Source organism: Zingiber officinale, chromosome 1B (assembly GCF_018446385.1).
Source record: "Zingiber officinale cultivar Zhangliang chromosome 1B, Zo_v1.1, whole genome shotgun sequence".
In the NCBI taxonomy this organism is placed as follows: domain Eukaryota; kingdom Viridiplantae; phylum Streptophyta; class Magnoliopsida; order Zingiberales; family Zingiberaceae; genus Zingiber; species Zingiber officinale.
The window spans coordinates 14,909,747-14,930,892 of record NC_055986.1 but is presented as its reverse complement, the minus strand read 5'-3'; the positions used below and the strand labels follow the sequence as shown (position 1 = coordinate 14,930,892).

Here is a 21,146-nt window from a genome sequence, read left to right as displayed (position 1 = left end):
TAAAAGGCCGATTGAGATGGTTCATATATCTAAGGCCCGATTGAGATGGTTCTAGATTCAATAACTTATCCCATCCAATGTCTTATATCCTATAAAAAATTAAGCATAACAGAATTGCGAGCAAGCTTATCATGGGCCAAGAACAGGTAGCTAGCTTTAAATCCAAAGCGAGAACATTACGAAGAAAAAGATTCCTTTTCCTAGACAAAATTCATGTCTCCATTTGAACCACTGAAGAGGCAGCAGTGATTAGGTGAGCACGCTGACTATTGTTGAAAAAAAATAATCAAATAGTCTAATTTAGACATATTTTATAAAATTTATAGGGGAGTCCGATCCTAAAAAGAATGCAATTTTATAATCAAAAGAATGCAATTTTCTTCGTGTTGCTGATGGGTAATCAGGTTTAATTGGTTGATTATTTGCTATCTTATTTAGTTTTCTTGCTGAAAGCTAAGTTAAACGATTGACATTGTTTGATCCTTAAACACAGTGGTATTTGTCTCTGCTCGACTCCAAAAAGTTTTATATTTTCAAATCCTTTTTTACTCAGTATGCCCCCGTGTTCGTTGTAATGACACTGTAAAATACAAACTCAGGAAAAAAAAAATGGAAGAAGAAGTGAAGAGCAGAAACGGAATGGAAGCGTATAGATTGAAGAACAATGGAAGTGGATAGCAGGATCGACAATTTACAACCGATGATACATACATCGAACACTGAGGTAAGAGTGACCACTAGCTTTCTGCTCTTGTTATGAAGTAGGAGCTTGAGTCTGTTGCTTGCATATTAATTAGCAGCTTTGCCGGAGAGAACAAGCCACGGCCTGCGCCCAGTGCCTTAGCCTCGTCTTCACTAGCAGCGGATCGTCCCCTGTTTTACCAAATCAATACAGCAAAAGGTCATTACAGATCCAATTTGGTTTAGTAAAAAAAATCTAGCTAGCTTTGTGGACGATCGATGCGAGAGGCTTTTTAAGCGTTAAATTTACAGAAAAAAGTGATGATTTTTTTCCTTTTTTTAATACCAAGATTGCATATTTTCCAGGAGTCGCCGGAACTGGAGCTGCCGTCATTGCTCCGGGGGCTCAGTGCGGGCGGCGACGAGGTATCGGTCGAGAAACCGGAGCTCGACGAGCAATTCCGCAGACGGTTGACGGCGAAGTAGAGGTCGAGCGCCGGCAACGTGTGGCGGAGGTCATGACCGCCCTCCTCCTCACTGAACCCGAAGCCAAGCTCGATGCACCCCTTCAACTCGTCCAAGTCCTCGTCCGTCAGGCTCCTCAACCTGGACCTCACTCTCCTCCCCTTGCCCTCTCCCTCCTCCTCTTTCTCCTCCACCGCCGCCACTTTCTCTTCCTCCTCTACCGCCACCAGCCGCTGCCGTTTCTCCAGAATCTGCCGCCGCCGCTTCTCCCATCTGGCCTCCCTCGTCGTCTCTTGCATCGAAAGCTGCTTCGTCAGCTTCTTCTTCCTCTTGTTCCCTCCCTCGGATCCGTCCGTCGCGCCGTCTCCGATGGCACCACTCGGCTGCCTCATCAGGGAACGCTCGTCGGGAAATTCAGCCGCCTCCTTCCCCTCCTCGGCCTCCCGCAATAAGCAATCCACTTCTTCCTTACGCCTATCCATTCCTGCAGCGGAATGGGTCGTCTTCTCCCCGTGGCTTTGCAGCTACATGGGATAATTCACGCGGTAAGCATCGGTGGGATGAGGAAGGGAAGGAGGGGAAACGAGGGTGTCCGCGGAATGACGATGGAGAAGGGACGAATTGGAGCTCGGAAGGTGAGGGCGTTGGGTTTGAAGCGGTGGTGATGGGCATGAGTGCTCCGACATGCAATGCCCACCACTCACCTGGCTTGTTTCATTGCTCTTATTGACATGATCTCATCGAGAAGGCATCTGTTATTAGGCAATAAATATTTGTGGTTAGTTTACGGAGAAACTCAACTTACTAAACTATCTAGTTTTATAATAACGTGGTCGACTCACCCCGCGGCCCACATACTAATAATGTTTTGTTAGCAAGGTTGCATAGCAAGTAGTAAATACAAAATTTTATGTAGGGATTTTTAAATAAGATTTTTAATTCTATTAAGGACACTCAACGAAAGGAGTCTATGTAACGGCAGCATTGCATGTGGACAATTTGAGCAGGACACCCGCCGCGAATTGTGATAAGGGAAGCACAATTGTGTTACTTTTGTGTATTTATACACCAATAATAAGTCTATAAAATGATACGCTTAAGAGTAATAGTCACAAATAATATGTTTTTGACTGCAACAACTTCACAAAACATTGGGGCAACAACTTCACAATACATTAGTAGCATCCAGAGGCAGACATCATGGAAAATGTCACATGGTTCATAGTCTAACTACAAAAGTAGTTGGCACATAGTTTAATAGTTCGATTACACAGAATAGCAGTTTTAAATGATTTGATCTCATACCAGCAAGCAGTGACTAAATAATTGCTGACAGCGCAGTAACACTAAGTCACTATTAAGGATTATTGATTCGATCCGAAAATCGATGAGATGGATGTTGGGATATAGCATTCATGTTGATCTTTTATGAATTTCGCTTCGATTTGTAACATAAATGATGTCAGTGTCGAGCCAGGGAAGGGATCTCTGGCGATGGTCCTCCGACGCTCAAGTCAGTCTCCGACGACGAAGAAGAAGAAGAAGAAGAAGAAGAAGCAATAAGCGGAGCAACAAGAAGAATGTAGCGCAACAGTGAAATATTACATACCTTCGTTGAAACTTGGACTCCCCCTTTATATAAAGCTTCGGTAGCGCGCATGCATACTTCCCTAGGTGAGCACACATCTCGAAACTTCCCCTGAAAAGACTTGTCAGTAAAGTGTCCTTGACACAGTACCTTAACAAGTCAAGCATATATCTGAAGTGACAGTGGAAGCTTCTGTCGTACGATCCTTTGTCTGCCCATGCCGCCTATCAACGACACTAGCTTTCAAAAGGATGTCAAAAGATAGTTTGCTATGTCTGCTGCTTGGCCGAGCGGAATAGCCGCCCAACCGGAATTCCACTGTCCACGTGTTGTCCGTTGTCGAGCCGAGTGAGATAGCCGCTCGGCTGGAAGTCCACTGTCCGCGTGCTCGGCTGATGTCGTGTCTGTTGTCAGGCCAAGCAGGGTAGCCGCTCATCCGAAGTTGAACTCTCCCGATGCCAGACTTCGCTGGCTGGCCGAGCGGGGTGGCCGCTCGGCTCAGCTTCTGCGCGTCGTTCTCCCTTGAGCGTCGGTTGTTTGAATGCTCCCTGTGTCAAAGTTGATGACGGGTCGGGACCTTCTCCCCGGTCGGGGCACGTTTCACCCAACCAGCCGATGCCTTCCACTCGTTGACCATCTTAACTTTGACCTCCACCGTGGCAGCGGAGTGGGGCCCTTCATCATCACCGCATCACAAACCTCTCCCTCAAATCTAGTCGAATGAGGCTATAGTCCGACTGACTAGACAATTGTCTGAGTAGGTTTCCTCCTGATCGGACTTCGGCACTGTGTGGTTTCCGATCGATCGGGATAAGACCGACCCTCGCCGATCGACCTGTTGAAGCTTGTCGTTCGAGCATAGGTATGTTCCCTCGATCCGACTGGCACGACGAAGGTTCGCACTTGTAAAAATTCTCCTTGGGTTGTCTCGGGCGAGCGCGAGCCAGGCTGACATCATCCTGATTTCTTAGAAATCATGCAAATCTCCGCTCATTAAGGCTGAGCACACTCCCACGCCTTCATTAATTGCCGCCCCGTGGTGATGCGCCACATGTCATGCTCGGTGTCGTCGTACGCCTGACATGACAAGGTATTGATGTGACATTTGATAGTTTGAATTCGACAGCCCGATCACTGCCTTGGCTTTCGTGACCTAAATCGGACAGCTCCGGTCGACCGACCCTGAAGTTTATAAGCCCACCGCATCGCTTCCTTCGCAGTCTTCCTCGAGTGCTTCCGGCGACGCGTTCTTCGTCCTCCGACGATCTTCTCTATTCCTGTGCGCCCTTCGTTCTCCGACGACCTCCTTCCCAGTAAACTTCCTTCCAATCGCCCCTTTCTTGAAGCTTTTCGGTCTTTCTTCTCGAATTCCGATGATATTCCAGTAGCTTCTTCCCTCTTCGATTGCATTTCTTCCCCTCAACCTCCTTTTCGGTTTTGTTCTCGCGATGGCAAGTTCTTCGCAACCGTCTACCTCTGTCCCTGGATTCTGGTACACATCCATGGAGTGTAGGTTCGATGGAGGCGATGCTGAGACATTGAGAGATGTATTCGAAATTCCTTCAGATCATCAGATTATTTTGCCTTCTCTATCCGATCGACCCAACTCTCCGCCGACCGACATTTATTTCTTCCGAGATCAGTTTATCGCTGGTCTGCAGTTTCCCCTTCATCCCTTCATTCCCACAGTTTGCAAATATTTTCGTATTTTCCTTTCTCAGCTTGTGCCGAACTCCTTCCGACTATTGTTCGGTGTCGTTGTTTTGTCTCGTCTGCACGACATCCCCGGCCCCCTTACTCCTCGGGTCTTCCACTATTTTTACTATCCCAAACTGTCCAATCCGGGGACTTTCCTCTTCTAGTCTCGAGTCGGTTTAGTTTTCTTCAACAAGATGCCGACCTCCAACAAGCATTGGAAAGAATATTTTTTCTTCATAAGCCTTCCCGAGCGGCCAGAGTTCCCGACCCCTGGCAGCTCGAAGTGGCGCCTCAACGTCCCTTGAAAAGCTACAAGAGCCGATCAGACTACCAGAATGCAGCTTCGATGTTGTCTGATCAGAAGTACGACATCAACAAGTTATTGCTGGAAGGCGTCCTCTATATCTTTGGCTTATGCCCGATCCGCATCCGGCTGCCAACTAGCCTAGGTATGAAGCTCCTTTAATTCTTCCTTTGATGCTAACTAATTTCTCTATCTCTTTTACAGCCGAAGTCATGATGCAAGCACGTCTGGTCGGCAGGGCGAAGCTCAAGGATGCCTTGATCAATGCGACATATGTTAAAGAACTGTTGAGCCGCGACCTGTAGCCGATTGGCTCTCATGAAGAGCCCCAGGATGAGAGTGATGCGACACCCATCTTGGTGAGCGGGGGAAAGGCCAACCATGAGCCAAGCGGAGAAGCGACCACGGGCTCACAGCCACCATCCGAGCGGCGTCCGATCATCCCAGTTGAGGAACCGTCGGGCTCGGCCTCATCTGACGAACCACTGAATAGGCGCAAGAGGCACCAAGCAGAGCCCTCATTGCGCTCCGTTACATCAGGTGCGCAGTCTGCCGAGCGGGTTGAAACTTCGACCCCGACTCCGATTCAAGAAATGGTGGCCTCCGTGTCGTCTGATCGGACACCCTCCTTAGCTGATCTACTGCAGGAAACTCTTGCCGCACTGACAGTGACCTTCAAAGCCCTCAAAGGTAAAACAGTCCGGCATCCTCTTTCCGACCGTCCGACCAGGCGATCTCAGCTCAATCGGCCCCGAGCGGCCAGTGCCATATCACGGCGATCCTCCACCCGCCCACAAAAAGAATATAGTGAGTCGAGTGCCAGGTCTCGAGGCCCCGAGCACCAGATCATCATCCAGGGGCCACTCGCTAAGATCTGGGAGGATACACGAGCTCGTGCGACAATGATGCCTCTGGGCACGTTTGCGAACAGTCACACCTAGATGTCCACTGGGGTGAGTATTCCCTGTATTGTACCTTTTTACATTACCTCCAATTGACGCTGACCTTTTATTGTTCATCTGCAATACTGGGTGGAGAGTTTGGCTATGTGCCACAGGCTCACATTTTTGGAAGAGGAGGTGAAGCAATTAAAGGAGTGTAGCGGCTAATTCTCCGCCGCTCAGGAACATACAGACGCCGAGGTGGCCAAGCTGCGGGCCGCTCTGGAGAAGAGCGACAAACTGCTTGACGCCGAACGGGCCAAGAGCATCGGGCAGGCCACTATGTTGGAGCGACTCAATAAACATGTCGTCACTTTTGATAATAAGATCGAGTCGGCCAACGCGTGGAAGAACCGGGTCATCGCTGACCTCAACGAGAAGAATAAAGAGGCCTAGGCCCTCGCCCAAAAGTTTAAGGAAGTTGAGGACTTCCAAGTCGCCGAGCGGCACAGCCGGTCGGCCGAAGAAACGACGCTTTGTGGCCACCTATCCACCAAAGACGACGAGCTAAAAACCATGAAGGATGAGCTGGAGGCCTCCCGAGTAGCCATGAAGACCTATCAGGAGGCCAAGTTGAGTAGGTTTGAGGCTAAGAAGCAAGTCACATCCGTTCGAACGCTTTTAATGATAGAGTTGCCAACCAGGCTCTACGCCTCTTTGATTTGGCCATCGATGGGACGATCGACCAACTCCGCGAGGGAGACCATCTGCCGGCCGATCTAACCGGTAATGTCATAAGCCGGGACAAGCTCACTACCGCTCTGCCTGACGATGCCCTGGACTATCTTGAGTGAGGCCAGCATCCTCTATCTTGTAATTCTTATCCAGAGACTCCCACAGCTCCTTATCCATTCTCTTCATACTATACACAGTGTACAGTGAGTCGACAAGGCAATTGAGAATGTAATTTCGGCAAAGGAACTCAGAATGAGTCCATGTCTTTACTGCACTCATCCTCAGCACGCTTGAGAGGGTCCTCGGTCAAGAACTGAGCTAGATTGAGAGTGGTCAAGTAGAAGAGCATCTTTTGTTGCCACCTCTTGAAGTTCAGTCCACTGAAGTTCTCTGATTTTTCTTCGTGATTGATTAACACAGTTCCAATCGGGGTGGAGGGGGCCTTCATGTGTTGAGTCTATTGCATCTCAACACTTTGTTATGTGACCATCTCAATAGAATCAAAGTCTATTTCAAGATTATTTGACAAACAATATGCTAGAGATTTTAGGAATTAGCCGAATTTAAATACATCAAATTAAATCTACTTATATGTTAAGATGACATGAATTGATAATCTCATGTTGCTAGCGGGGGCTAATTGTTTTCCAAGTGTGGAATATGGACCGTAGATTGGCGGAGTGGTCGGATCGATTGAGCGGGTCGTGAAGCAAAGTTGACATGTGGCAGAGCTGGCAGATCAGCCGAGCAGTGGAGATAGCCCAACGAGCGAAGCGGTCGACTGGATAGTGCGGCCGAGTGAGCAGAGCAGTAGAATAGATCGATTAGGCCAAGTGCCCAACCAGTAGAACAGTCGATCGGGTAGTGCGGTCGGGCAGGCAGATCAACCGAGTGGGTAGAGAGGACGATCGAGTGAGCAGCTCAGCGAACGAAGAGGTTGAGCGGGTGAGCGATTGAGCAAGTGTGCAATCGAACGAACGAAAAGGCCGAGCAAGTGAGCGACCGAGCGAGCGTGCGGCTGGAAGGGCGTGTAGGCGAGTGAACGAAGAGGTCAAGCGAGCGAAGAGGCTAAGCGAATGAGCGGCCAAGCGAGTGTGCGGCCGAATGGGCGTGCTGCCGAGCGGACTAGCGAGCAAGTGTCCTTGCGAACGAAGAGGCCGAATGAACGAAGAGGCCGAGTGAGTGAACGGTCAAGCGAACATACAACCGGATGGGCGAGAAGCCGAGCAGACGAAGAGGCCGAGGCCTGCGACTGACGTAATTTCCTTGAAATAGATTCACCCCACCTCCGGCTGTTCTTTACGATTTTATCGGGTCGTCTGTTTCCTAGGATACAACGATTAACCGTGATGCGCACCCATCGCTTGTTATCACAGCGAGTTGAGAGGTACTTGACTGCTACCATGGGTAATCCGTCGAGCAAAAGATGCATGACAGAGAGGAGGGGAACAGAGGTGGAGAGCTTTTGTCAGTGTGTATGTTGTCTGAGATCACGACCTCCTTATATAGAAGCTCAGACCAATGAGCAACATTAATGATCAATTAATGATCATTATTCACCCAGGAATGAAACAACCACGTTTCACTCGACCATTTACATTCTACATTAATCCTTAATTTAAGATATCTACTACACACTTAAATAAGTAGCAAAAAGATTTATGTGGCAAAATGTTATTGTTCTACATGAGTAAATTTTGCCCAAACTGGTCCGACATTTGGCGTGCGTAGGTCGTGTTCGCACACGAGTTAATTTGGTTCAGTACAATCCGAGTCCTGGATTTGTAACCCCCCCTGTGTACCCATGTATGAGAGAGAGTCTCTTTCCATACATTTATTTACATCATGAATACATGTAAAACTTCTAATGTAAAACTAAAATGTCATTCACAAAAAAACTATATATATCTTTCACTTCTTTTCTATATATATATATATATATATATTGATGTGGATATAGGTTGAGGGCAAAGAAGAAATTTGAAGGAGAGGGGAGGGCATTTTGGTCAATAGCTAACTAGGGCTTAAGAGGGAGAACACTATAGCAAAAGAGAGGGGGCTTGGTTTGTGGAGGGGGGTTGTTGCCAAGAAGCCTCTTCCTCATTCTCACGCTCCTCGCCGTCAGCCATCGGCGGCCCCCCTTTTCTCCCTCCAGTCACCACCTCCTCCTCTGCTACATACTTGCACACCGTCGCGAGGTCATTAGCTTCCTCCCTCTCATGCTCCTCGCAAAGGCCGACTTCGGCTGCTCCCTCTTCCGCTGCCAGCCCCCTCACACGAGGCTCCTCGCCGGGGTCTGCCGCTAGCTGCCACTCCTCCTCTCCTCCACGCCACCATCACACGTCGTAAGTGATAGATCGTTTGAAGCGATAGAGGGGGGGGGTGAATATCGCACTTTTAAAACTATTCTTTTCTTTCAAATCAAAGTCGTGCAACGGAAATAAGAAAGAGACACAATTCGGTTACTTCGTTCGGAGCCTAGCTCGACTCCTACTTGAAGGCCCGCGGTCCTTGACCGCACCGATGGGCAAAGCACTATAATCCTTCTTTCCGAAATCCTTGGAAAGAAGTGAATCGTACAATGGAGCAAGATAGTAACACCCTACTATCTTGCTTAAATAAAAGTGCAAAGCAATCTTTAATTAAATTATACCGACAATGTATTGCAGATGAAGCTTAGGTCGGTACTCCGGACGATGTTGCTTGTTGAGCTGACGAAGATGAGTAGCGTGAGCAGCTTGCAGAGTAGCACAAGAATTGATCAGAAAATTGTTCCTGGCCTCTGTCTTCGAGTTTGAATTTATAGATGTACTGAAGGTTCGGTCGACCGATCCCACTGTTCGGTCGATCGAACCCACTCCCTTCCTTCCTGGCTGAAGTTCGAAGCTGACTCGATCTTTTGCATTTACTGGTCTTTAATGATTCGGTCGACCAAACCACTTTTTCGGTCGACCGAACAAGCTTTTTCCTTGTTCGTCAGAATCTGCCATGATCTTGATTTAATGCAGCTTTAATGTTGATTGGATCGGTCGACCGATCCTCGAGTTCGGTCGACCGATCAGTGTATTTTCCTTCTGCATCTGATCGTTGCTGATTAAACTGATCTGTGCTGAGTCATCTTGGTTCGGTCGACCGATCCTCTGGTTCGGTCGACCGATCCTGCCAAACCTGCAACACAGTATTAAGCAAAGTATCCCTGCAACACAAAGGTTAGCACGGTAATATATAATGCATGAGTATGACAGTTAGGACTGTCTTGATCTCAACTTGGAAACCTTCCCGGTTTCTTTAGTTGAATCAGCGACCTTAGGCTGTTCCCTTTAGGAACCCGACCTCACTGTCGCTCTTCCAGTTGCATACCTCAACTTACCTGCCAAACATGATTCTCCAGACATGTTTGGTCTTTTGTCTGCTCAGTGTCTGATCGCCTGATCCACTAAGACTTTTCCTGCAATACCATATTAGCCAGCAACAATAATAGTAATACAGAAAACAATGATAAACCTAACCCTAGATTTACCGAGATCCGTTGATCCGGTCGACCGCGCGCGGTCGACCGGAAACCATCCGATCAACTTTGCTTAGAGTTCACTCCTCCAAGACTTCTCGTTACCTAAGGTTACCACCCCTAAGGTTTTCTCAACCTGGCTTCACTCACCAGGACTCAGTATTCGGCTACCCAGGGATCAAGTCCTCCAGACCTATCCACCAGGCTTCCACGACATACCGAGATTTCCCTTACCTAGCCTACAACTAGGACTCAGTATTCGGCTACTCAGGGATCAAGTCCTCCAGACCTATCCACCTGGCTTCCACGATATATCGAGATTTCTCTCCTTGCCTAGCCTCCAACTAGGACTTCCCTTGCCTAGCCTACAACTAGGACTTCTCTAGATCAAACTCCATACTTAAACATACTTAAGCATACTTAAACATATTTGTCTGACATTAAAACCTTGGAGGTCGATTACACCAACAATCTTCCCATTTTTGATGTTTGACAAATATGTTTAAGTTAGGTCAATTCAAAAAGATTTAGATTTCTAACTTAAACCCTTCTTCTCCCCCTTTTGTCATACAACAAAAAGAACTCCTCATAAATGGCTTTAATTGCTAAGGATCCCTAAGTTTTGCACCAACAATGATGGAATACTTTTAAATAGTTTCAAGATATGTCTAAGGTATTCCCTCACCCATTTGATGTATAATAGAGTTTTCAAAAACAAGTCATAGAGATTTTGAAAAAGCCTCATTCCATTAAAAAATTGAGTAAATTTGCAGTATCTTTTTCAAAATAATTTTGAAGAATGCACTAAGTAAAATCTCTCAAAAAGTATTTCAAGACTTAAAGTATTTTTGCAAAACCATGATATAGAAGTTTTAATGTTTGCAAAAATTTCTCAGAATTTCTTTCAAGAATACTTTTCAAAAATATTTGGAAAGAGTTTTTATCAAGCATCCTTGTTAAATTTGAGGTCAAAAAATATTTTCAAGTAATTTTCAAGGAAATTCTCAAAGGAATTCTCTAAGTAAAATTTTATTTTCAAGGAATATTCAAAGTATTTTGGAAACTATGATTTTTCAGAAAGTTTTCAAAAAGTTTGAAGAATATGATTTTGAAAAGATAATGCTTGAGCTAGATTTAAAAGATAGTATTTTGAGTTTTGTAAACAATTTTTCAAAAAATATTTTTAAGTTAATTTCAAAACCAGATTTCTTTAAATAAGTAGGTAAAGATATCTTTCAAAAATAATTTGATTAAGAGATTTTAAAGATAATTTTCAAAAATATTTGTAAAGAAGTTTTATCAAGCAATTTTTTAATGTTTCAAAAGCAAGATTTTTTAAAAATATTTCCTTCAGTCAAGTCTCTCCCTCTTAATCATACACTCCTTTTAGATATCCTTGTTACTCACAAGGAAGACATTTCTATGTGTATCTAAGGATGATGATTGACTTAAGGTTCTAAAGACTTAGGCGATGAATAATTTATATACACCCAATCAATCATTAATCAAGATTTGAAAAATATTTTCTTAAGAAAATAGATTTACAAGTTTTCAAAATAATTTTAAAATGATTTAAAATTTTAATTTTCTTAGCGTCTCACCCATTCTAAGTTTTCAAGTATAGTAATCCTATAATTGTGTAAGATGACTATTGATTTTGAGTTTGTTGAAATTTAAATTAAATTTTAGTTAAACTTTGATTATTGTAAGTGAAATAGATGATAACATTTATTTTGTGAATTAATTGAATTTTAGTTTAGAAATTGTAAAGGTATTAAGTGGATTTGGTTAAGAATTGTTTTTAATAGTTGCTAGATTATTGATTGATTTAAACATAATTTAAAGGCTAGTTTCAATTGAATTTAGTATTATTAATAATTAGGGATTAAAAATTTGATTATAAATTTTATAATTAAATTTTGTTTAAGTTTAAAGTACTTTTGATGATTAAGGTTAAGATTTAAAGTTGAAATTCATTAAGAATTAAGTTAAGTTAATTTAATTTAATTAAGTTAGTGTTATTAATAATTGATTTAATATTAAAGTTAAATTAATTTATTGATTATAGTCATTAAAGATTATGTCTATTAGTCATTGATTAGGGTTAATTAATTTAGTTTTATTTTAAAGTTGTTTTAAAATAATTTTGATTAAGTTTTAAAATAATTTTGATTAAGTTTTAGAATAATTTTAATTAAGTTGTAAAATAATTTAAATTAAGTTGTAAAATAATTTTGATTAAGTTTTAAAATAATTTTAATTAAGTTTTAGAATAATTTTAATTTAGTTTTAAAATAATTTTGATTAAGTTTTAAAATAATTTTGATTAAGTTTTAAAATAATTTTAATTAAGTTTTAGAATAATTTTAATTAAGTTTTAAAATAATTTTAATTAAGTTTTAAAATAATTTTAATTATGTTTTAAAATAATTTTAATTAAATTTTAAAATAATTTTAATTAAGTTTTAAAATAATTTTAATTAAATTTTAAAATAATTTTAATTAAGTTTTAAAATACTTTTAATTAAATTTTAAAATAATTTTAATTAAGTTTTAAAATACTTTTAATTAAATTTTAAAATAATTTTAATTAAGTTTTAAAATAATTTTGATTAAGATTTAAAATAATTTTGATAATTTTAATACTTTTAATTAAGTTTTAAAATAATTTTAATTAAGATTTAAAATAATTTTTATAATTTTAATACTTTTAATTAAGTTTTAAAATAATTTTGATTATTTTAATACTTTTAATTAAGTTTTAAAATAATTTTAATTAAGTTTTAAAATAATTTTGATTATTTTAATACTTTTAATTAAGTTTTAAAATAATTTTAATTAAGTTTTAAAATAATTTTAATTAAGTTTTAAATTTAGTTGAGTTAAGTTTGAATTGATTTAGTTTGAATTTAGATTAATTAAGTTTGGATTTGAATTAATTAAGTTTAAATTTAATTGAGTTAAGTTTGAATTGATTTAGTTTGAATTTGAATTAATTAAGTTTGAATTTAATTAAGTTTGAGTTAGATTTGAATTAAGTTTGAATTTAATTAGGTTTGAATTAAGTTTGAATTTAATTGAGTTAAGTTTGAATTAATTTAAATTTATTGAAAGAGGTTATTGAACCCATGTTAGATTCAAACTTAGCTTTAGGTTAATCAAGCAGACATCCTAAGGATAAGTTTCAGTTCAGTGGCGAGGCATATGACCTACTTGAATATCATTAGATCACTTGCTGAAGACTTTCCAAACTGTTCCTGCCCAAAAAACTTAATACTAAATTTTGGTCTAACTAGCCCATGTTTAACTGGGGTAGCTTCGGTCAGATCCACTAAGTCTAGTGCACCAGGTAGAATTCCATATTCAGCCTAGACATGCCTTCGACAAAGTTTTCTTGACGTACTATCATCCCAATCCATTCCGGTGCTATGTTGTTAGGGTTTGGTAAACCTTTTTCATCTAACCGTTCTAAATTAAGAAAAGATGAATAACATGTTATATAGCAGTTAAGTATGCATGATCATGACAATTCAAACAATTCAAACAATTCAAATAAGTCATGCATAATACAAATTGTTTGTGTTGTTGATGTTGTTGTTGTATATTATTATTTTTATTAAGTTATTGTTATTATTATTATTATTATTGTTGTTGTTGTTGTTGTTTTATTATTATTTTTATTATTGTTATTATTATCATTTTTATTATTGTTATTATTATTGTTATTATTATTATTATTATTATTATTATTATTATTATTATGTTCCATAATTAAAAGGTACATGATTATAATTAGGTTTGTGGAGATTTTGTTTTAGATTTGGTTTTGATTTATAACTTAAATCTAGATTATTAATAATGTTTTCTAATATATTAATTTTGTTTTTCAAAACATTATTTTGTTTTTCTAATTTTCTAAACTTTGATTTATAGTTTAGTTTCTTATTTTTATTTAATTTTTTTGTTAAATTATGTTTATTGTTATTTAATTCTAGATAATTATTATTTTGATTTAAATTCAAATTATCTTGAATAAATAAACTTTGATTAACTGAATCGGGGTCTTGATTATGTTTTTGGTTGATTTGGTCAATTTTAGTTATATTTGAATTAATTAAGTTTTTATTAGCTAGATTATTTTTGTTAAGTAATTTTAATGTTGGATTTTCATGCATTTTTAATTTCATATTACAATTCAAACAAGAAAAATATAAAGCATGCAAATTTTCATATAATTTAAATTTATTTACCATACTAGGTCCCCCTGAATCCTTGGGTCTTCTCTCTGGGCATTGAGATTTGTAGTGTCCCATCTTTTTTCACTTGAAACATTCGATGTGGTCCTTCCTTTTCCGGACTCTAGGCTTAGGCTCCTCCTTTGCATCCGGTTGTGCGGATTGGTTCATCGGCCATTTATTTTTGTAATGTCCTTTTTCTCTGCAACTAAAACATGTTATGTGCTCTTTAAATTTTGAATTTAAAATATTACCTTTTGAATCCTCATTAGGATTCTCCCACTTGATCATTGCCACTTCAAATTCAGGCTCGAACATTTGGTTGGGCTTAGGTTCAGGTTTGGACACTTGTTCTGACTCGAGTTCGAATCCATTAGCCTCCTCCTCAGCCACTAGTGCGATGAGGTTGATTTGGTCTTGTTCTTCTAGATCTAGCTCTGAGGATAGCTCTGCGGATTCAGACTCGGATTCGAACTCACTTTTGTCTTGATCTTCTAGCCTTGACGGAGTCTCGTGAAGCTTGATCAATTTGGTCCACATCTCGAATGCGTTCTTGTAACCTTCTAATTGACACAAGACTTCATTAGGCAAAATATCTATCAACATATTCATTACCTTTGTGTTCGATTCTGAGTTTCGAGAAGGTTGTCTTAGTGCGATCCAATTGTCGAAACTGTTGCTTCCAACGAAGCATTCCATCATTTGCCTCCAGGAATTGAAGTAGACTTGATCGTACAGTGGAGGGTCGTAGATACTTTGTCCTTCTTGATATGATGTCGACATTCTTGCAAGAAAAAGTTAAAGAACAAAATATTTCCAAGACTTTCGTCTTGGGATTAGTAGTGCTTGAAAGATAAAGATAAGAAAACAAATATACTAAAAGAAAAGAACAAAGTTTTAAAATGCTTTGAAAAACGGTTAAGTTATTTCAGAGCTAACGAGGTTCTGATACCAATTGATAGATTGTTTGAAGCGATAGAGGGGGGGGTGAATATCGCGCTTTTAAAACTATTCTTTTCTTTCAAATCAAAGTCGTGCAGCGGAAATAAGAAAGAGACACAATTCGGTCACTTCGTTCGGAGCCTAGCTCGACTCATACTTGAAGGCCCGCGGTCCTTGACCGCACCGATGGGCAAAGCACTATAATCTTTCTTTCCGAAATCCTTCGAAAGAAGTGAATCGTACAATGGAGCAAGATAGTAACACCCTACTATCTTGCTTAAATAAAAGTACAAAGCAAGCTTTAATTAAATTATACCAATAATGTATTGCAGATGAAGCTTAGGTCAGTACTCCGGACGATGTTGCTTGCTGAGCTGACGAAGATGAGTAGCGTGAGCAGCTTGTAGAGTAGCACAAGAATTGATCAGAAAGTTGTTCCTGGCCTCTGTCTTCGAGTCTGATTTTATAGATGTACTGAAGGTTCGGTCGACCGATCCTACTGTTCGGTCGACTGAACCCGCTCCCTTCCTTCCTGGCTGAAATTCGAAGCTGGCTCGATCTTTTGCATTTACTGGTCTTTAATGATTCGGTCGACCGAACCACTTTTTCGGTCGACCGAACAAGCTTTTTCCTTGTTCGTCAGAATCTGCCATGATCTTGATTTAATGCAGCTTTAATGTTGATTGGATCGATCGACCGATCCTCGGGTTCGGTCGACCGATCCTCGGGTTCGGTCGACCGATCAGTGTATTTTCCTTCTGCATCTGATCGTTGCTGATTAAACTGATCTGTGCTGAGTCATCTTGGTTCGGTCGACCGATCCTCTGGTTCGGTCGACCGATCCTGCCAAACCTGCAACACAGTATTAAGCAAAGTATCCCTGCAACACAAAGGTTAGCACAGTCATATATAATACATGAGTATGACAGTTAGGACTGTCTTGATCTCAACTTGGAAACCTTCCCGGTTTCTTTAGTTGAATCAGCGACCTTAGGTTGTTCCCTTTAGGAACCCGACCTCACTGTCGCTCTTCTAGTTGCATACCTCAACTTACCTGCCAAACATGATTCTCCAGACATGTTTGGTCTTTTGTCTGCTCAGTGTCTGATCGCCTGATCCACTAAGACTTTTCCTGCAATACCATATTAGCCAGCAACAATAATAGTAATACAGAAAACAATGATAAACCTAACCCTAGATTTACCGAGATCCGTTGATCCGGTCGACCGCGCGTGGTCGACCGGAAACCATCCGATCAACTTTGCTTGGAGTTCACTCCTCCAAGACTTCTCGTTACCTAAGGTTACCACCCCTAGGGTTTTCTCAACCTGACTTCACTCACCAGGACTCAGTATTCGGCTACCCAGGGATCAAGTCCTCCAGACCTATCCACCAGGCTTCCACGACATACCGATATTTCCCTTACCTAGCCTACAACTAGGACTCAGTATTCGGCTACCCAGGGATCAAGTCCTCCAGACCTATCCACCTGACTTCCACGATATACCGAGATTTCTCTCCTTGCCTAGCCTCCAACTAGGACTTCCCTTGCTTAGCTTACAACTAGGACTTCCCTAGATCAAACTCCATACTTAAACATATTTGTCTGACATTAAAACCTTGGAGGTCGATTGCACCAACAGTAAGACGCCGTCCCCACTGGACTGACCTCGCTGCCCTCGAGCACCTCTCGCTGGAGCCACCTCAGCGCCATCCTCCCTCTGTTCTCCCTCTCTCTCCTCTCCTCTAGCCGGAGCGCAGCGCCTCTCGCCGGAGCCGCCTCAGAGCCGCCCCCCTTTCTCCCTCTCGGCACGCCATAGCCCTTCTCCTCCCGTCACCACTGTCCGCCTTCTCGGCACCCATTCAGCCACCCTTAGACGTCGCTACGGCCGACTCCAGCCCCTCTTCAGTCGTTGTTGCTACTTCCGGCATAGATCGGGCCATTGCTATGTGCAGGTCATTGAGCCGCTATGTTTCGCTCTTCGTACCACTATTATGTTTTGACTTTGCGATCGAATCCCGATCTATGTGTCGGTGTTATATATCGGTCGGTCTACGTGCCGCTAGTATCTCTCGGCCTACATGCCAATGTCTTAGCCTGCCCTGTGTGCTGGGGTCGCATCCAGTTTCGCACCACCGCGTCCGGTTTCGCATCATTAGATCCAACTCTTCATCCGGCTCCGAGTCACTTGCTCTTCCGGGTCGCGACAACTCAAGCAGCGTCCCATCTGGGGCTGCCCCTGGCCAAGGTACATTTTCCGTACTCACTCCTCATTTATCTCATGATTATATTATTAGCATGTTACTCATATATTCGTTGGATCTATCTCGAGCCTCGGGGTACCAGAGACCGGAATGATCCGGTCGTCGGCTGCAGGTATCATTGATCAGAGGACTTCTGAAGACTTAGTTAACACAGAAGCTATCTTAGCACATCCTCCCTCTGGGATATCACGATTTGATCAACATTCCATTCACCTCTGAAGATTTTATTTATTTGATTGTGTGATTTTTTGAATAGAAATATATGGGTATTTTGTAACCAAATTATAGACGTATAATTATAATTATGAGATATTGAACTTTTATATAATCTGTCACAAGTACTGTTTTTTGATTTATATTAAACGCTTATGTGCGCAGGCTCTCGTTTTCTTACATGTGAGATAGTTGGAATGTCATGTCTCCAATTTTATCCTGCTAAATCTCCCTTGATAAGCCTCATCGCCTTTGCTGTGTTGTCAGGACAACAGCCAGCAGTTATTGTTCTTGCTCGACACTCGTAAAAATTTCCCTGGCCTTAAAGGTAATAAGATAAGCGTCATTGCCATCCTGTAGGAGGGTAAATGATTTAAATCATTCGCGAGTAGCTCGACCAGAAGCTTGATTCGAGCTGAGAGTTGATGAAACTCGAGGGGTTGTTTGTTTAGAGGGTTTGGAATGAAAATAGAATAAAATTTGTGTTTAGTTTGAGGAAATGAAGGTGGGATCTACGGATTCATTCCTCTAAATAGAGGAATGAGCCATTCCTGAATAATATGAAAGGTATGAGTATTATTCTCATTTTATTAATATTTGTAATTATTTTCATATCCTTTCCTATTTCCTTACCCAAACTAAGCGCCCTCTCATGAGTTAAATTTGAAGTAGTTCATTTAATATTTAAGTCGATCATAAATTCATTTAATATTAGTTCGATGGGTTTTGAATCTGTCTAATTTAATATTTTAATATTTAAAATAATTATTATTTTAAAATTAAATAATAAATTATGAAGGTATTTATGGCTAGAGTATTTTATTGAATTTGTTAAAAGTTGAAAGTTTGAATTTCAACATATGTAAATGTTTTTTTCATTTAAATTTATCATTTCAAGTCGAGATCGTTTCAATGGCCGAGCTTGAGTATTCACAAGCTAGATTTGAACCTTTAACCTCTAAAAATCTAAATATTTTAGTCATAAATATCTCCTTAATTTATTATTTAATTTTAAAATAATAATTATTTTAAAAATTAAAATATTGAATTAGCTTAATTATAACTAAGAATATTGAATTAGCTTAATTCGAATATTAATTCGAACAGGCTCCACGAACTATCAAATTAATATTAAATGAGCTCGATATCAATTGAAATATTAAATAAACTGCCTCAAAGTAAACTCGAATTCGATCAACTCTAAACTCAAATCGAGCTTTGCTCACATTTAGCTCATTTACACGCCTACAATTTACTAAGAAGACTCAGTTCACTCTCCCATCTGTTTTGCTGCATTTGGAGGGAACCATCTTACTATTTTTTAACTTTAATGTCAGACGGTAGGAGACTTCGGCCACAAGGCAAGGTTATTATTCACAAATTGAATCTTAATAAAAAAAGGAAAAAATATCTTTTTCAACCATGCCAATGATATTGCTTGGCAAGTTCCTCTTGCATACCTCCGTTAAGAAATGTCATATCCTTTGTCATCTCTTTTAATGCTGCTGATGTTTGGGTCACATCCTTTGGAAATTGTGCTGTCCCTCGCCCTTATGTATCTAGTGGGATATGATGCAAATCTGACTCAGCTAAATCTTAAATGCTGGTCCCCCATCAAATCTACCTCCCATGCGTCGTGCCACTAGTTGGACGTTTTGTCTAGTATCTTCAGGATTTCTCTGTCAAAGAAACTGCCGGTTTCCTTGTGTTCTTAAGCTAAGTATGGTCCACAACATGCGCAATGACCTTTTGACTGCCAAACACTGACCTCTGTTTACTTTTGTTCAAAGTTCATCTGATCATTCGACCTGGTGCCTGATCCTTATGGGAAGAAAAGGAAGTCATCTCCATCGTGTTTATGCATTTTCCCTGATGTATATCCAAGTGGAATACAGCTAAAAAGATGGCAATATTTTTGCACTCTGGTTGATTCCTTAGACCACCATATCCATCTTGCTGTTCAGAGTCACCATCACCAACTGTTTCATATATTAAAGTGTTTTGAAAAAGTTAGCAAGTCAGGAAAAGAGAGCCCGAGCTTGGGTCAGCATGAGATACATCCTCTCTGTTTCCCACTACCAATCTGTCTATTGCTCTATAAGAGCAGCCGCGCTTCCACCTGATTTCCTCCCCTTTCCCTTCTCTTACCTCTCTCTTCTTCTCTTCTTTGATGATCTATTGGCAGAAAGAAAGATGAACGTCTCCGTGGATTATTGCTGCTCTAGTCTTGTCCTGCTCCGCTTCCTGAAGGAGGCCGCCCTCTTATTATCTCTTGTATTGAAATGGTTCCTCGTCCCCTTCTACGCCTCCTGGTGGCCTAATTCTTCTTCTTCCTCTCCCGACGAGGACGCCAAAGGAGCCGAGGCCAGGGCGCAGCACCGCGCCGCCGCCCGGGCGGTGCGGTCGGCCCTCCACGTCGCCTCCTACGGTGAGCTGGCGACGGATCAGGAAGCGATTGCCACGTGCGCCGTGTGCCTATGCGGAGTGGGGCCCGGGGACCGCGTGCGCGAGTTGCGCAGCTGCCGGCACGTGTTCCATCAGCGGTGCCTCGACCGGTGGCTCGACCACGACGAGCGCCTCAGCTGCCCGCTCTGCCGCGCGCCGCTCGTCGACCGGAGAGGGGCGGCGATTCCGCCGCCGCCGGAGCCAAGCTGGGCCGTGGAGCGGCTGCTCTACCTCTTCGGGGATGACGTCCTTCTCGCTGATCCTACACACTCATAGCTACGCCTGAGCTTGTTTAGCTGTGGGTAGAAATAGAATATGTAGATATGATATTTGTATTAGATGTTATTGAATATCCAGGATTTTATAGCGGTAAATAATAATGGTGTTAGAGGTTGATAAAAGTAAAACATATAATAATGGCGATGATGAATTAATCTTTGACACTGTAAATCGTCCGAATGAGTGTGAACTCTAGTAACGGCCAAGTGCGAGGACAGGTTTACTTTACTTATAACTCGATCGAATAACACGAGTTTGAAATATACATGAGGATAGATTTATTTATAACTTGATCGAATGATACAAGAGTCTGTGACATAGGCGTGAAAACATGTTCGCTTATAACTTGGTCAGACGGTACAAGAGTCTGGGAGGTACGGTATATGACTCGAGTACCTTGGTGCTTAAAGGCACAGTGTATGACCTGAATGCATTAGAACATGGGTGTGAGGACATGATCACTTATAACTCGGTCGGTCAGTATAGTATATGACCCGAATGTTTTAAAGAATGGAGGTACAGTGTATAACTGATATGCCTTGGAGAGCGTAGGCACGGTGTATAATCCAAGTACCTTGGAACTTGGAGGCATAGTGTATGACCTGAAAGTCATAAAATCGGAGGCACGGTGTATGAAATGAGTGCTTTGTGTAGAATTGTTGTGCTAGAGGGGGTGAATAGAGTTCGCGACTTTTCACACTTTTTGGAAAACACAGAATAAACGTAGTGGTAATAGAAAGTAAGATAAAACAAATGCTAACAAGTATTAATTTTACCTAGTTCGAAATCTGTGATGATTCCTACTCTAAGGCTCGCGATCATCGATTGTTTTCATTGGACAATCCACTATCAATTTGAATATTTAAAGAATAGTTGAATTATAATATAGATGTAAATATTAAAAGTT

The 21,146-nt window shown here is 41.3% G+C and overlaps 2 protein-coding genes across 2 annotated transcripts; one reads left to right on the top strand and one right to left on the bottom strand.

Annotated features, from left to right (window-relative positions):
- Positions 1-637: 637 nt before the first annotated feature.
- LOC122042501 lies at positions 638-1,917 on the bottom strand. Its single transcript, XM_042602689.1, has 2 exons — positions 1,028-1,917; positions 638-873 (listed from the first exon to the last, which is right to left on the bottom strand). The coding sequence occupies exons 1-2, from the start codon at positions 1,626-1,628 to the stop codon at positions 794-796; spliced, it is 681 nt and encodes a 226-aa protein (XP_042458623.1). The 5' UTR covers positions 1,629-1,917; the 3' UTR covers positions 638-793.
- A 17,647-nt stretch (positions 1,918-19,564) lies between these two features.
- LOC122029506 (RING-H2 finger protein ATL80-like) lies at positions 19,565-20,236 on the top strand. The gene has a single exon (XM_042588550.1). The coding sequence runs from the start codon at positions 19,565-19,567 to the stop codon at positions 20,234-20,236; it is 672 nt and encodes a 223-aa protein (XP_042444484.1).
- Positions 20,237-21,146: the final 910 nt, after the last annotated feature.

Excerpts from the sequence above, each read along its gene's own strand:
- LOC122042501 (XM_042602689.1), bottom strand. The coding sequence starts at position 1,628 with ATGGATAGGCGTAAGGAAGAAGTGGATTGCTTATTGCGGGAGGCCGAG. Across the intron at positions 874-1,027 it reads CTGGAAAATATGCAATCTTG|GGGACGATCCGCTGCTAGTG; the intron begins GTATTAAAAAAA and ends TTGGTAAAACAG.
- LOC122029506 (XM_042588550.1), top strand. The coding sequence starts at position 19,565 with ATGAGATACATCCTCTCTGTTTCCCACTACCAATCTGTCTATTGCTCT.